The sequence below is a fragment of the Gasterosteus aculeatus genome, chromosome 1 (assembly GCF_964276395.1).
Source record: "Gasterosteus aculeatus chromosome 1, fGasAcu3.hap1.1, whole genome shotgun sequence".
Lineage (NCBI taxonomy): Eukaryota > Metazoa > Chordata > Actinopteri > Perciformes > Gasterosteidae > Gasterosteus > Gasterosteus aculeatus.
The window spans coordinates 1,633,470-1,648,955 of NC_135688.1; the positions used below are offsets into that span (position 1 = coordinate 1,633,470).

General features: G+C 49.8%; 1 protein-coding gene and 1 long non-coding RNA gene across 5 annotated transcripts in view; both read left to right on the plus strand.

Moving 5' to 3' along the window:
- LOC120828697 (unconventional myosin-Ic-like) overlaps positions 1-15,486 on the plus strand; it is a 32,932-nt gene that overhangs the window by 1,823 nt on the left and 15,623 nt on the right. The window contains exon 1 of one of the 4 annotated variants that reach the window (XM_078106780.1): positions 2,053-2,268. The exons of 1 other annotated variant lie outside the window; for it this stretch is intronic. Coding sequence is in view for 1 of the 3 variants with exons in the window: in XM_078106777.1 (XP_077962903.1) it covers positions 14,713-14,730 (18 nt within the window). In the remaining 2 variants the exon portion in view is untranslated. Of the gene's footprint in view, positions 1-2,052; positions 2,269-9,801; positions 9,885-14,442; positions 14,731-15,486 lie in introns of those variants that run through there. 2 more of the 4 variants (XM_078106782.1, XM_078106777.1) reach the window with 2 other exon arrangements.
- Positions 6,636-7,084, plus strand: LOC144410365 (uncharacterized). Its single transcript, XR_013468389.1, has 3 exons — positions 6,636-6,725; positions 6,908-6,959; positions 7,012-7,084. It is a non-coding gene; the product is annotated as an uncharacterized LOC144410365 (long non-coding RNA).

A 15,486-nucleotide genomic window follows, 5' to 3' on the forward strand; every position in this document is an offset into this window, starting at 1 on the left:
TCCTCAGTGGACTGGTCTCTGCTGGAGGATCTGCGTCTGTCCACGGTGGACTGGTCTCTACTGGAAGACCATCATCTCTCTGATGGTCTTGTTTACTGGTGTTACTGGTGGAGGTCTGTAGAGGATCTGGAATAACTGAGACTGGTTGAGGATCGTTAAAGGTTCCTCACAGTACAAAACAGACAAGACATTGTTGAAGCTAATTGAACAATTTCTTTTAAAATGGTTCTGTATTCAAAAGTCTTCTATCTGAATGTTCATCATGATCTCACTTTGGGCTTAAAGACGACGCCAGTTGTTTGTTCACTCATTCATTCAGGCCGACTCTTTGGCCGTGACATCGGTATCTCAGGAATGGAGGGAGGAGGGTCTTTAAGATCAATCCTCCAGGGTAGAAGGTACCACTCGGTACAGTTAAGCGCTGTCTGACGTGGGATCAGGACCTACGCCGAGAGGAATGTGCTGCTTGCTTCAGTGATGGGGGGACGGGAGGAAACAACAGAGACGTTCCAGGACACGGCTTCCTTCTTTTCCTTTCCCACATTCCTCTAAGGGCAAATCCCACTGCGTCTGTGTGTGTGTGTGTGTGTGTGTGTGTGTGCGTTGGTTGTGTGTTGTTTGAGGACTGAATCGATCACTCCCCCCTCTGGCTGTGCGGCCATATTACAGTCCAGCTGACCGGCCGGCCGAGGTCACCTTCACGTGTTGCGTAACTCTGCGGTGATAGACGGAGTATTTCTTACTGTCGTGATATGAGATATGCAGCATGAGGAACTTACTGCGGAGGACTTTTAGTTACAGTGAGGAACTTTGATCTGGTCCTGAACCGGTTTCAGTATAGTCCTGATGCTCTATAGACCTCCACCAGTGAGCAAGACCATCACAGAGAAGATGTTCTATTTCTATAGAGTTCTTCTTAATGACGTCATCGGTGCCACCAGGTGGAATTCCGGTGAAACCAGATGACATCATGCAGGTTCACCAGAACCTCCTTCAGTTCACACTCCAGCAGAGACCAGTCCACCGTGAACAGACCATGGTCCTCCAGCAGAGACCTGTCCACTGTGGACGCGCTGTGGTGCTCAGAGACACTACCACTTTAGTCCACAGGGGGCGGCAGAATCAACACACAATGAAAGTTCCGTGTAAGAACTTTAAGGTTAAACTAAAAGTTTGTATTCCATAATGAAATGACGCGGTGAGTATTTTAAAGCCAGACTAGAAATCATTATATTAGTATTTCTAAAAAAAAGAATTGAATTACTACACCCGAAAAACGAAATCAAAAGTAGCCGATATATACATCTATATCTACATCTATATATATATATATATACATCTAGAAAATCATGTTGGGAAATAAACTGTAAAGAAAATAGTACTTCAGTTTAAGCTGAATAAACAAAGTAATAGATAATAAAGTATTCTGTCAGTGGGAACACTAAGGAGTGAAATACAGGTGAAACTGTTTGTCCGGGCGGACTCTGTTTATAGAATATATACGTGTATACGTGTGTCATGAATGTCAGAATGTCCTTTACCCGCACAGAGTGCGGTGTGATGGAGGGAAGATGATGGAGGGAAGAGGACGGAGGGAAGATGATGGAGGGAAGATGATGGAGGGAAGAGGACGGAGGGAAGATGATGGAGGGAAGATGATGGAGGGAAGAGGACGGAGGGAAGATGATGGAGGGAAGAGGACGGAGGGAAGATGATGGAGGGAAGATGATGGAGGGAAGAGGATGGAGGAGGGGCCGGTGTGACGGTGCAGTGGCAGCCTCGGTGTCGGTAGAGGGAACGATGACTCTTTGAATCTGGTTTCACTACTTAAGAGGGCGTCTCGGTGTGATTACACTTTAAACACCCGACATTCAATATGTGAATTAATTCCCGGCAGCGGGGCCGAACTCCGCACTTGACGTTCTAATGACGTCTTACGTCCATTCAACGGAATCAAAGTCTGTCGTTTTAAAAAAGTTATTTTGTATTTAAATACAATCGAAAGAACGTGCGCGTGAAGGCGACGCGGCTCCCACTAAAACGAACCACGTCACTCGTGCACGAGCGTGACGTCGGGGCGTCGCAGGGAGGAGAGCGAGAGCAGCTCCCGGGCGGGCGCGCGCGCGCGCGGTGACGCGCCGGCTCTCTCTCTCTCTCTCTCTCTCTCGCGCGCGCGGACCCCGCAGGAGGAAACGCCTCCGCAGGACTCGCACCGGGACGCCGCAGCCGAGAGGAGCCAAGCCGCCGCACGTCGCGCTTCTTCGAACGGTAACGTCACGTCGGAGCTCCGCTCCGCTTCCTCCACTCGCTTTAGTTTAGTTTAGCGGCGCCGCTGCTAACTAACTAACTAACTTAACTTAACTTAACTTAACTTAGGTTGTTTGAGTCAACGTGTGTTCAACGTGCGACGCGGCGGCGTGTTTCACATGGGGGGGGGAATTGCGTTAAAAAAGAAAGCCTCAATTTAAGGCTGCGCGGCCCGATGGAGACCCGCGTTCTGGTGAAACATGTGCGAGGAACTTGTCAGGAACCCGCGGGGGGGCCGCGCCGGTCCCTTCTGCGTACGCTCAACGTGTCGGTTTCCCGGTGCTGGTCTGCGGGATTTGCCCCCGGTGCACGTCCCCCCTCCCCCCCCCCCACACCCGCACCCCGCGCCGGGATGAAGCCGGAGCCGCGCTCGGAACCGGAGGACATAAATCTGGTCGGCGCCGCCCGTCGCGACGCGGACTCGCCGCCCCCCCCTCCAGTTTTAGGCGTTTTTTGAGCGAAGTCTGGTGGAAGCGTCTCTCGAGGGGAACTTTTTGCAACCACGAACCGACGTCGGCGCGCGGCCCGCCGCGTCCGGTCGCTCCGGTTGCCCGCGGTGGTCTTTTAATAGACCGCAGACAGACGCAGATTAGTTCTCTAAACTGCTGAAGTCACCGAGCTGCCGGGAAGCCGCGCGGCGTGTGTCATGCAACACCAGCCGCGCGATTAGAAACGGCATCGTCCGACCGGCCGAGTGTTTGCGAGCCCCGTGGGAAAGTGTGTCTGCGTTGACGTTGTGTTTGCGTGAAGCGCGAGGGCAGCACCTGGCCCACCTGCTCCACCTGCTCCACCTGCCACAAACACCAACCAAGTGACAACAACTCACGACTCAAAACTGTCACTTTCCCACCCTGGTTTTCAGGATGTTTTCTCCATAATCTCCATCCTGATAATGAGTGAGGAGGAAACATTGAAGCTGGTGCTGTACATTAGGAGGATGCACATGGAAGAGGGGAGGGGAGGGAGGGGGGGCAAACTGCCTGCGGAGCAGCTCACCTGTGGCCTGAAGGTCACCTGGAGGACTCGACCTCCCTGCATTCACCGGCCGCCTGCAGCCGCCACGGAGCGGCGTTGAGTTGGATAAGTAAGCTCCTCTACGTGACCGATTGCCGATGGGTTGCGGTCAGTCGTGACCAGAGTGCTGTTGGTGCAGTTGGAAATATCGTCAGCGGCGACTGTAAAAAGCTGTCTAGCTTGCTGTCATGTGGAGAAGTGACGAATACAGGTGGATCTAAAGGTGTTAATCCGCCATAGTTGTGTGTAAACAAACCAAACCTTGCCTGCATTCTTCGCTCCCCTTGTTATGGTAGCTGGAACATTCCTACAGCAGTGAAATGCATAAAGAGCCGTCACCTCTTTGAGAAGCAGGCAGTGCTTTCGGTTTGGCGGATATAGCGACATGCTGTCGGGGGGGGGGTGAAGGTTTTCCTGACGGTGTGGATCCTGGGAGGAACCCGTAGGATACACCTGACCGTCAGTCAGAGCGTCGCCACCACCTCCACCCCAGGAAAGACTGTTGTAGGAGATTTCCACATCGGTGAGCTGTTATGTCCTACTGGGTGACCAGCATGCACAGTTTGTTCCAAATGTCAAACTTTTTCATCAACGCCGTCATCAACTCCTCCGAGCGTCAGTTAGCTTTGGTTGGCACCATCAGAACAACACACCTGTTTCCACAGAACAGAGTGGTCATCCAGCATTAGCTCGCTTAAATAAGCTCACTTACTATTCACTTAAATAAATAGTAAATAAATAGTGTTATTCTGTGAGGCGAGAGATTCAAATCCTGTATGAAATGAACGTGAAGACGTTTTCCAAGGTGAACTTTCACTAATCTTAACACACAAAGCCTGGTTTGGGAATTATTTTGTATCGAGTATAATTATTGTGTGGCGCAGATGCCGCCAGGGCGAAGCCAAGAACGCCGGCGATGGCCGCGACAGCAGTTCCTCCGGGTTCAAAGTGGAGGCGTGGCCTCTGCGCTCGCTTCTCAGACACACGACGGCCGCGTCCAACACCTCAGTTCACGCGGATCGTAATGCACGTTTTCAGGGCCCACATCGGTGTGCGAGGCGTCGCCAAGAGGTTCATTGTTCATTTGAATGGGACATTTACATCTGTTTTCCACATGGCAGGACACACATTTCACACTGTTACTTTTAAAACACAATAGTAAAACCAGTGTTTGTTTCTAGTTACTGATTCATTTCAACTGGGAGCAAATTGTGGAGATTTTTTGCAGCGCAGTAAATGTCTCGTGCTCTCAATTCTCCCGCCTGGACGCACTGTGACGCCGTCGTTTTGTCTCATCTGGTGTTTTTTGTGCGTGCAGATCACACCCTCGCACATTAATCCCAGATTCAGAATAAAGTTTCCCTCACGCCTCCAGAGGGGATTGTCGGGAAGGAAAAAGAGGCGTGGATCCAAGCTGGCGGCTGGGAGGGGGGGCTACGTGTTACCTGTGTGCCGGTGACTCACCGTCTTGGAGTTTACGTGTGTGTGGTTAGTTTGTGGTCTGCTGCTGTGTCTTTTCCGTGCGCTTTTAAAAAAAAAAGAAAAAGAGAGTTTGTTGTCCACATCCTGGTGATGCAGAAAGAAAAGCTCTAAGTGAATGAATGACAACGGCTACAGAAGCGCTTGCTGCATTTCTTTTGTCATTCTGATGTCATTATTTCAGACTCTCTTCGGGCTCAAGTACCAGCGACGGTCGCCGCTTATTCGGCTATGACTTCAGAGCCCTCAAAGCTGTTTGACATTACATAACGGAACATTGGGCAAGAGCGTTGACCCATTTGTGCGTTCATTGATGTGTCCTCGTGACTCACTTCCTAATCCACAGCCTCACACCTCCACCCAGATTAACCGGATACTACCAGAGGCTTTGGGAGGTTCCTCTGGTTACACTTTGGATATTTCAGTACAAACCTATTTACCGCTTGCTAGTTACAACAATAAGCCCTGAACAATAATGAGCTCTGGGGTTTATTTGAGTGCCTGTCAATGGGAGTGATTCTCTCCCTCACATGGAGACAGTATCTATGGGGCTCTAAGGGATAAAGAAACCGTAAACTGTGTAAATTATCCCAGTAAACGTACCTTTTAGTGAGCAGTTATAGAGTAGTTGTACTCGTCTGCGTTCAGCTCTTAACCCTCTGAGCTCCAACCTCTTTCATTCATCTACATTCGCTCCTTCCACGTGTCTTTTTCACTCCAGTATTTAAGTTCTGCAACGGAGCGGAAGCATCGCGTTCACGGGTCGGGGAAACGCACACGTGTCTTTAGTGCAGAAGAACGCCGTTACAACGGCACGAATGGTGAGACAGATCCTGCACAACATCGCCACTGTTCTCATGGCCGCTCCTCTCCTGCTAACCTGGGAAAACTACTGCGTCCTACCTGTACGGCCACGCCCACTCCGTGACACCAAAGGCAAATCTTGTTGTTAGTCGAAACAAGTGTGTGTGTGTGTGTGTTTGCTTTTGTTTTGTGCGAGACGCTGCATCACATTGGAGCTGCTCCCGCAGCAGAATTCAACAGACGGAAATAATCACCAAATAAATTCCTCCTCTTAACCCCGCCCCCTTTTGAACTAAGATAAACTCCAGGTTTTTACTATTTTTAGTCGTGCAGCCTGCTGGTGTTGGACGTGTTCAACGTGAGAAGAGAAGGAGGAATGTGGAGAGGGGAAGACGTGGCAGAGGAAACGTTGGACGATGGTAAACGGGATAAAATGAGCTGGATACCGGTTCAAACGCAGTCTTCTTTGGCCCCGGCGGTGACTAATGGCCGCCGCGCCCACTTAAGCCTTTACCTGTGTGTAAAGCTCCGCTTGGAGTCTGAAAGTATTAACGTTGTAGGACAAAAACACGCAAAACACACAACCGACAGGAAGTGACGCCATTAGTGAGGAGCGAGGTAGAGACGCCGTATACGTCTCTATTAGAGACCTGTCAATCAGCGTGTAGCCCCGCCCCAAAGCGTCCCCTGCTTTAAGGTCTGTGACTCTAAATGGACCATAATCTACTAAATGAACATCATGCTGCATTGAAGAAGGCTTGAATGTGTGTGTGTGTGTGTGTGTGACCTTGACTCGGACTATGAACGCGTTTTCTCTCACTTAGTACCTTGTTTGTTAACCTTTAACCAACTCTTTTCCACGGAGCTTCGATACGGTCAGTACAGCAGTAGCAGGCGTGGCCGTGGCCCTGGAAAGAGATCGAGGAAGAGGAGGAGGAGGAGGAGGAGGAAGGAGTGACACGAAGAGTGAGAGACGGTGCAGTGGGAGGTAGAATGTGGGAACCGGTGTATAAATAACTCCATGTGTGTCGCGAGAGGAAGAAGAAAATGTGGCGTGAAAACCCAGATACCAGAGGAAGAGAGGAAAGCGGCCTGCAGAGGAATGCAAACGCACTAACCAGGTTGAGATAGCAGGTTGAGATAGCAGGCTGAGATAGCAGGTTGAGATAGCAGGTTGAGATAGCAGGCTGAGATAGCAGGTTGAGATAGCAGGTTGAGATAGCAGGTTGAGATAGCAGGCTGAGATAGCAGGCTGAGATAGCAGGCTGAGATAGCAGGCTGAGATAGCAGGTTGAGATAGCAGGTTGAGATAGCAGGTTGAGATAGCAGGCTGAGATAGCAGGCTGAGATAGCAGGTTGAGATAGCAGGTTGAGATAGCAGGTTGAGATAGCAGGCTGAGATAGCAGGTTCCGACCGATACCGACCCTCCCGGTGGCTCGATCAGATACCAGAGCAACATTCACTCCTTCATTCATTCCCACTTGCCGCTGGTTACCATTCAGGGTGAAAGCCAGCCGGTTGACGCCCGGGAGAACAATCCGTTATCTGCCTCCTTTGAGGTGCGGAGGAGGTTAATGTTTGACTTTTTTACAACCTATTGTGTTGCTCAGTAACTGATGCAGTGTCCTCAGGGCTTCGATCATACATTTCTCAGCATGTCGACTGGTTTTCTGTCTTTGCTTCGTGTTCCAGTGGAATTTGTTGTCGCATCAGCAATTTAGCTGAACCAATATTTGATGGATTCCCATGAAATTCTGTTCCAGCATTCGTGGTCCCCAGAAGTTCGGTTTAGGGTTACGTGTCCCCTGATTTCACATCTAGCGCCGTCAGCAGGTTGAACGCGTTTAGCTTTTATTGAAAAGGTCTTGGTGTGCAGAGATTCATGGTGCACAGAGGATGAACCCTGGTGGATTCATTCATTCCTGCCCTTAGCAGTTTGCCATTTTTACCTTAACAAATATCTCAATAGCATTTATTGGCTGTACTTACTTATTGGTTAATAGCTAGCTGTAGCATGCTAACACGCTTGTCACTATTTACTTGGTTTTCTTGTTTAACGGCGGCACGTTAGCACGTTAGCATGTCATTCAGCGCATGCCTCTTTAGCATCCAGTGCCAAAGTCCCAAAGCTGTGGTTCCTCAGAGACGCCTTCGGGGAACATGAACCGCAACTTCAGTTGTTTCCTGATGAATGTATTTTTACACTCAACACAGCTGTGAGCCGCATACCTCCTTAATTATCCGAGCTGTCGCGCACACACACACACACTCACACACACAGTGGGGGTCCGCTGTGTGTGTGTGTGTGTGTGAGAGAGAGTAACTAGTCTGTATGAATAATATAAAAAGTTGTTTTTAATTTAAGTGTAGCTGTGTATCATCATCTTAGCTAGGGCTGCAACAACAAATCAATAAAATCGATTAAAATCGTCATCCAACTGATCAAGCTAGCGTTAGCTCGCTAATAACAGCAGTAAAGCAGTTAGCAGGACTAAGACACGTTTTTATTTACTCGCCTCTTTTGGACCTTTCATTTTTCAATGTGTTGTCTGATATTTTGTGCTTTGTCCCATATCGGTTATTGTTGACAAATATATTTGTGTGTGTTGTACTTTTTAATGCTGTCATATACGGTAGTCCAGTGCGCTTGCGCATATACTGTGGGTTATACGGTAGTTGATGTTATGCCTGTAAAGGGAGACACATGGTGATCCATTAAATCAACTAAGAAGCCTCTGATGCATTTATTTACAAATGCCATTTTAAATTCATCTCATAGCACTTGGTTGTTTTTTAGCTGTTTGCATTTACTTAACTTGCACTACAATGAGGGTAATAATTTAATGAACATGAGGGTGTGTTTGTGAGTGTAGTATAGAGAACAATTTCTGACAAATTTGAGGTTCTGTTTTAGAATAAAGGGTTGGAAATTAAAGATTTTTAATGCCGTTTAAAAAAAAATCCGATCCATCGATTAATCGAAGAAATAATCGACCGATTAATCGATTATCAAAATAATCGTTAGTTGCAGCCTTAATCTTAGCCGCGTTGCGTCTGCGGTTGTCTCAGGACACACGTCGTCCATGTTCATGTTCACGTCCATCACTACCCCGAGTAGTGTAGTTGTTGTGGTTGTGTAGTTGTTGTGGTTGTGTAGCTGTCTCTAACCAAATGACCTGCAACATCCTGAACATCATCAGTGTGTGTGTGTTAAACCTTTTATGCTGAAGTGCGGTGAATGGATATTGCGATGACGTATTGTGCGCCCTCTGAGCGCTGTGTGTATTCTTCCTCATGTGAGCGGCAACAAATCTCTCAGTAGACTCCAGAGATGTTGCAATGAACTCTGGGGTCCGAACCTCCGAGCTGCCCTGTGGTCCACAGAACACGAGTTCGACATACTTGCGTCCTTTTGTGCGTTGACGTGGACGTTGACAACAGCAGCCGATGGCCTCTGAGTGTCCCGCTTCCTGTCTGACCTTCTCATCTGCTAGTTCTCCTCTTTCCACATGGTTCCTTAAAGCCGTATGAAGAAGACACATGTTGAGCAATGTGCCAGTTTGTTTTCTCTTATTAACGTCTAAGCAGGAAGTGCTCGGAGCAAACGGGAAATCGCTGCTCTGGATATTGTTGCCGCTCTGGTCTGATCTCGTACAATAACTTGAGGACTGGATGCCGAGTGCGAGGAAATACTTCCGTGTTTACTTTGAGCATCCAAACATTATCGCCTGCAACTTCCAACCGACTTCAGTCTGAGGCGGCGACCTGCAGGCATGACGACGGGGACGGGGGGACGGGGGGGGGAGAAGATTAACAAGCATTTAACAAACCTTCTGAAATGAGCCGTGTAATTTCAGAATCTGCTTTTATTAATGTTCTTAACATTGTCTCTTAACAAGTTTCTCCCAAGGACGTGTAAATCTTCTTGTAATCTGAATGAACGAGTTTATACTGGTTTTATTATACAGTCTTGATAATGCTGATAAGCATCTTACACCCACTTATAAAGTATTTGCGTATAAGGCTCTTAAGGCTTCTACTCTTAAGATAACTAATCTTAAAGAGGCGTCTTTACTGATGCCGGTTGGACAGACGGGACTAGAACACGTTTATTACAGAGAACCTTCCAGTTCAGATTAGTTATCAGCGCTGGTGTCCCAGAATGCATTGTGTCCCCTACGAGCAGAGCGCCATATAAGGCCTGCTGGGCACAAGGAGGAGGACACAGGAGACACGGAGGAGAGGGAGCGAGGTATGAAGGAGACGCCATGCACTCTGGGTAAGAATGGTGGGAACGGGGGGCAAGAGGGAGAATGTGAGTTCCTCCTCAGCAAGTCGCCACCTGCCCCCCGTCGCCCCGGGGGCCGCGTCGGCCTTTCTGTGACCTGGACGTCTGAAGAAGACGTCTCCTGCGCGTGGGTTCCACACAGCGGATGATGTCATTCATGCAGCCAATGATCTACTAGCCAATCGTTTGGCATCTCACCAGCTCGGCAATGATTGATTGTGACGATTCTAAATCGGGTCCTTTAGGGACTCGCGGTCGGAGGTTGAAATCAGGCGGAAGACTCGACTCGGGGCGGGACGCCGCCGCTGCGAGGGAGTGTCTCCTTATTTACTGTGTGTGTGTGTGTGTGTGTGTGTGTAGAGCAAATGAACCAACACCAAAACGCCCCCGTGTCCATTATTAACTTCACTTCAGACCCGCTGTAGTGTTTGTCGTTCTCACATCTGTTCACAGTGGAAGCGTCTCACTCCACGGTGCAAACGCACACACACACGCACACGCGTGTTGAGGTGATTCACACAGAGCAGTAAGTGGGCTGCAGAGAGAAACAGGAACAGCCTGTCTGGCCTCTGGAAACCCCCCCCTTTGTGTAGATATAGAGCTCTTGCAATCTGGAAGCCGTCAGAGCGAGTGGATTTTTAAAAAGTCTCCTTCGCTCTCTGAAAGATCCCAAACTGCAGCTTTGGTTTTGGTTCAGCAGCTTCCCGGCGTCCTCGCTCGGCTCCCTGCTGATTTTAAGATGTGGATCAGCACCGAGAGCCCCCCCCCCCCCCCACGTTATCCTGCCCAGGTCCACATGGAGGTGGTAGAGCCTCTGGAGACCACGAAACCGCCTCGTTGCGTTTTACTTCATCTTGGGCGCGTGAAGCTCTTGGCAGCCGCGTTTCAAACAGTCGGCGCAGAACTTGTCAAAATAAATCCTTATCTCGTTGCATGTTTTACATTCTATTTCAATGAGCGCACGCTGTGTTTTTTTGGGGGGGGTTTTCTGCCTCCCTCTCTTCTCCTGGTCTCTCTTCCTGACGCTCTCAAGCCGCCCACAGGGTTTGCATTCCTCCGCTCTGACATCACAGCCTCCTCGCTCTGCACTTTATTCTCCCGGCGCCTCACTTCCAGGTTGGGTTCATTTCGTTCCTTCAAAATTTAGTTTGGAAGGCGGGACCAAAAGCGAGTGATTGGCGGGTGAGGAAAGACCAGGAGATGCTGGTGGAGCGACGCTCTGGTAAATGTCGGGTTTATCTTGTTGGCGTCTGTGGGGGGGACACACAGATTTACAGCTCACCTCTTTGCTCCCTCGGTTCTTTGGGTTCAGAGCGGTCGATCCGACGCCTGGTTCCGCTCACGCGGGTCGTTGAGACGGGGCGGGTCACCGTGTTTGTACATCATTGGACAAGACCTCGTCACAGACCACAGAAACTAGGCGGGTCGCAGGTCACCTTGAGGAGCTTGAGGTCGGAGCTCCTTTACAGGGCGTTTAGTTTTGCAACTTTCAGCCATTGCAAACGTCTGTAAACACGTTTTTGTTTTTGTTTTCCCGTCTGAATATTTATCTTTCCGCATCCCTGCGTTTGCCGCCGCGATGCCACGCTGATCCTCCCGGCGCCGCAGGCCATTGCACCAACGCGCGTGTTCACGCCGAGACGCATTTTTCACCTGAAGGTGTATTCTAGTTGTGTACATTACTCCCAGAACAACGACACACGGGAAATGCCGTGAGCTTTTCTTGTTTGTGCGTACTTGCTGTCTTCTTCGCCGCCTTTCACCACATCGGCCAGCTGTTGGTCAATGGAAAAGCGTGAACTGTGCTCCACACCCACGATCAATAGGGTCGATCGGCAGTGTCGGGTCAGTGCGTCTCTGATGCCCACGGGCCAAGTTATGGATCAGAGGACGTTCGACTCCGTTAAGCAGCGTCGTCGTTGCCACAGCTGGAAAAATGAAGTGTTTTCATTCATTTATTTTCCCGCCTCGGTTGAACTTACTCAGCACTTCCAGGTGAGCGGCGTCCGCCCGCGACGCAGCGAGTCGCCGAGCGCTCAGTTTGACCCAGTCGAGCGGCCGCGGGGCGGGACGCTGCGTCGCTCTCATTACGCTTAGATTTAGTAAATAACGAGTGAAGCGATGGAGAAGACGAAGGAGGGAGGGTTTGAAGGGTGAGTGGAAAATCTCTCATATATATATATATATATATATATAACATTTTTTCAAGATAACTGAAGAGGAAATGAGAGGAAGGGAGAGTCAAGAGGAGGGAGACAAAGCGAGAGGGGAAAGCCACGTTCCCACGAGGTCGAGGTCACTTTTCCCTGAAACGTTTTTTTTTAAGGTTTTGTTTCTTTTTCCTCTCTTCAATCTAAACAACGTGCTGCTGCGTCGTCGGCTGCGCGACCCTTGAGTGGGAGTCTTATTTAGGACGAAGAGGATTTGTTAAACCCTGCAATCATTAACCCTTCACAGGCCTCTGGTCTGACCTCGGCCCTCCCGTGTAAACCAAACAACGACAATATTTGTATTGTTTCCACGGCTTTATGCCTCCTGCTTATCATTTATAGCCCGGGAGCTGTAAAGCACAGATGGGAGCGCTGTGTTGCGGGCAGGAGGGGCTCTATGATGGCGCTAATCGTAGAAGCGACTCCCGTAGACGTCTATGAGAAAATGACTGGATTTATTCCCTCAGTCAACATTGTAAACATGAGTTTATGGTCTCAGTCTGTTTATTCTTCTTCTCCAATACAGCGTGATGTTAATTTAGCACATGATGCTCCATTTAGAGTCAAACGGACCATAAAGCAGGGGACGCTTTAGGGCGGGGCCACACGCTGATTGACAGGTCACTTCCTGCTGGTTGCGAAAACCCAAGAGGAGGATGGAGAAATGGGCAAACTTCGCTCCTCAAAGCATCAGCTCATGACCCAGTGGGAGACGTCGTGACCACGACCACGACCTGAGCAGAGTTCGCGGGGTTTGGACGTCGGGCCGCTCGGCTCTCGTCTCGGCTCGATTTCGGCGGCGTCTGGTGCTTCCGTTCGTCTCAAGGTCCGCCCGCCACCAGTTAATCGAAGCCCGACGCCGATGAGTTTTCCCGTAGTAAAGACGACAAATTAAGAAACCGATGCGGCAGAATAGTCGGGGGGGGGGAGCGTGGAGGAGAAAGGGGACCAGGAAGGGTTAAAGGAGCCGGATCCTGGTGGTCACATGCGGCCCCCCTCCTTCCTCCCAAGTCCAGCACGAAATATGCTGCCTCAGCATGAGCCTGCAGACACACACACGCACGCACGACTCTGCAAAAAAATAACACTTACCTGTACAAAGTGTGTCTCCTGCAGGGAGATGGAGTTATGTTCAGGCATTCTGATGTCTGCCTCAGCAGAACAAACGCTGGAGGTGACCAGCAGACGGCGCTGTGGAGGAGACTGACAGAGGCCGCGTTCTTTCACGGCAGGTTCTCCGACTTTGTCCCCCCAGAACTCCTCCATGAGAGGTGGTCTCTGGCGCCTCACGTTGCACCGTGTTCTTCTCAAAGGGACTAACTTGAAGGTGGAGGAAGCCTGAACAGAACAACCGAGACTTTACTTGATTTCTGTGAGAGGAATTTGAACCCATTGATTCTTCTTTCCTTCCTCATTCCCAAACGTTTCTGCGCTTTGGCACAAGCTCCTCTCCTTTTTATGAAGTTTATCTAAAGAGTTGACCAAGAGACGGATTGGCTTTCTGAGTTTGTCTCATTGTCTGAGATCAGCAGGAAGTGATGACGTCAATGTACCAGTTGGTACCGCTGACCTCCATCCCACACATATGTGCGGCGATCGCTTCCACGCCAACTGCACTGCGACATTTGAATTGCTGTAATTCATTTAGAAGCTCAGAAAGGTTCGGCACATTATTTTGGTAACGTCTCGCCCTGAACAACAACAACAACAACAACACGTGCAAACCAGCACCTGCAGGTAATCAATCGTTATGTTTTACCCCGATGATGCTACGTTGTAAGGAATCGATCTACGTTGTGATCGGCAGGAGCAGAGATGGTTAGCGCTTAGCTTTTAGCAGCTAAATGCTAACGGTAGCGGAGGTTGGTTGAGTTGCCTTGTGTTGCGTTCGCGCTGATGTGGTCGGAGGTGGTTTTGTAAAACACAGAGAAACTGGATTCTGAATGCAGAATATTAAAGAAGTGATTATAACCGGTTTCAACAGACAGAAAAAGCTCTAAACAAGAAAGTTTGATTTCCCCAAATCTGAACCCGTTTCTTTAAAGGTTCATTCTCACCTTTAAAGAGTGTGCAGATGTTTTCCGTAAACAGCTGATTCCAAACGTCTCCCTCTTTGTTCTCTGCGTGTAGGGCGTCATTAGTGGCGACCAGCAGGCGCGTTGGAGCGCGGAGGCCTTTGATCCACAGCGAGGTGTGTGTGTGTGTGTGTGTGTGTGTGTGTGTGTGTGTGTGTGTGTGTGTGTGTGTGTGTGTGTGTGTGTGTGTGTGTGTGTGTGTGTGTGTGTGTGTGTGTGTGTGTGTTGGCTCTATTTAACTCTCCCTTCTCAGAAGAGCAGAGGAAGAAGGAGTCTGAGGAGAGGGCAAGTGGACGTGGGGGGGTTGTTATGTGTCACCCAACACAGGGAGCAGTTCCTCTGGAGGGAGGGAGGGTAAACGTGGGCGAACGAGCGTGAAGCGAGAGAGGGAGCGAGCGCTGTGCGTGCAGCAGTAAGAGGAGACGCCGTGGCAGCTGGCTTCTAAAAACAAACGCTCGGCCCGGAGGCCACGTTCTTACAGCCGGACCGTCGGGGGGGCGGCGGGGGGGTCAGGGATCCATCGAGAGCGGAGCCATGAAGTACAGACCTCTGGTAAGGAGCCCGGGGGGGGGGGGGGGATCAGGACCGGGTCTCGCGACATTAAGGGGTACCGGGGGGGTTGTGAGATGTGTGTGTGCCGGAGTAGAGCGCTCACATTCCAGAGTTCATAGCCGCCTGCTCTTCCGAGCGGCTTTCCGGGCGAAGTCGCTCGTGGTCGTGCGTGGAACCCAGAGCCGGTGGCCGCGTGGTCGGGGGGGGGTCTTAAACGTCTCGTGAAGCAGGATTGATCTGTGATTTGAAGGTCAAACGGCAGAAGCGGTCCCAGACTCGTGTCCTCGGGTCGGCCCGCCACCTGTCTGACGCCGGGGGGGGGTGGGGGGGGCGTTTCCATGGTGATTGTGGTGAAAGTAAATGTGACGTGGAATGTGTCAAACGCTTCAGCCGCGGGCGGAGGAGGAGGAGAAGTGGGCGTAGCCGTCGGTTTGAGGACGAAAGCCTCACCTTCTTTTTTACAATCTGTCAATCTGAACAGATCAATACTTCTGCCTCATTTGTTCACCGTGATTTAGATAATCCCAATAATCAAGATGTTTAACCCTCCAGCCTAAAGAAGACAATCTGTTAGAATTCAGGAATTTATTATTGAAATTATTATTCATTTTATATGCAAGTGTATATATACACATACAAAAAAAAATGAAACCGTCCTGAAACTCAAAATGTGAGAAGATCAATAATTGAAATGAATTTAATAAATTCATTTCTGCTTCAATCTATATTTGTCGTGGTTTAAACCAGGATTAACCG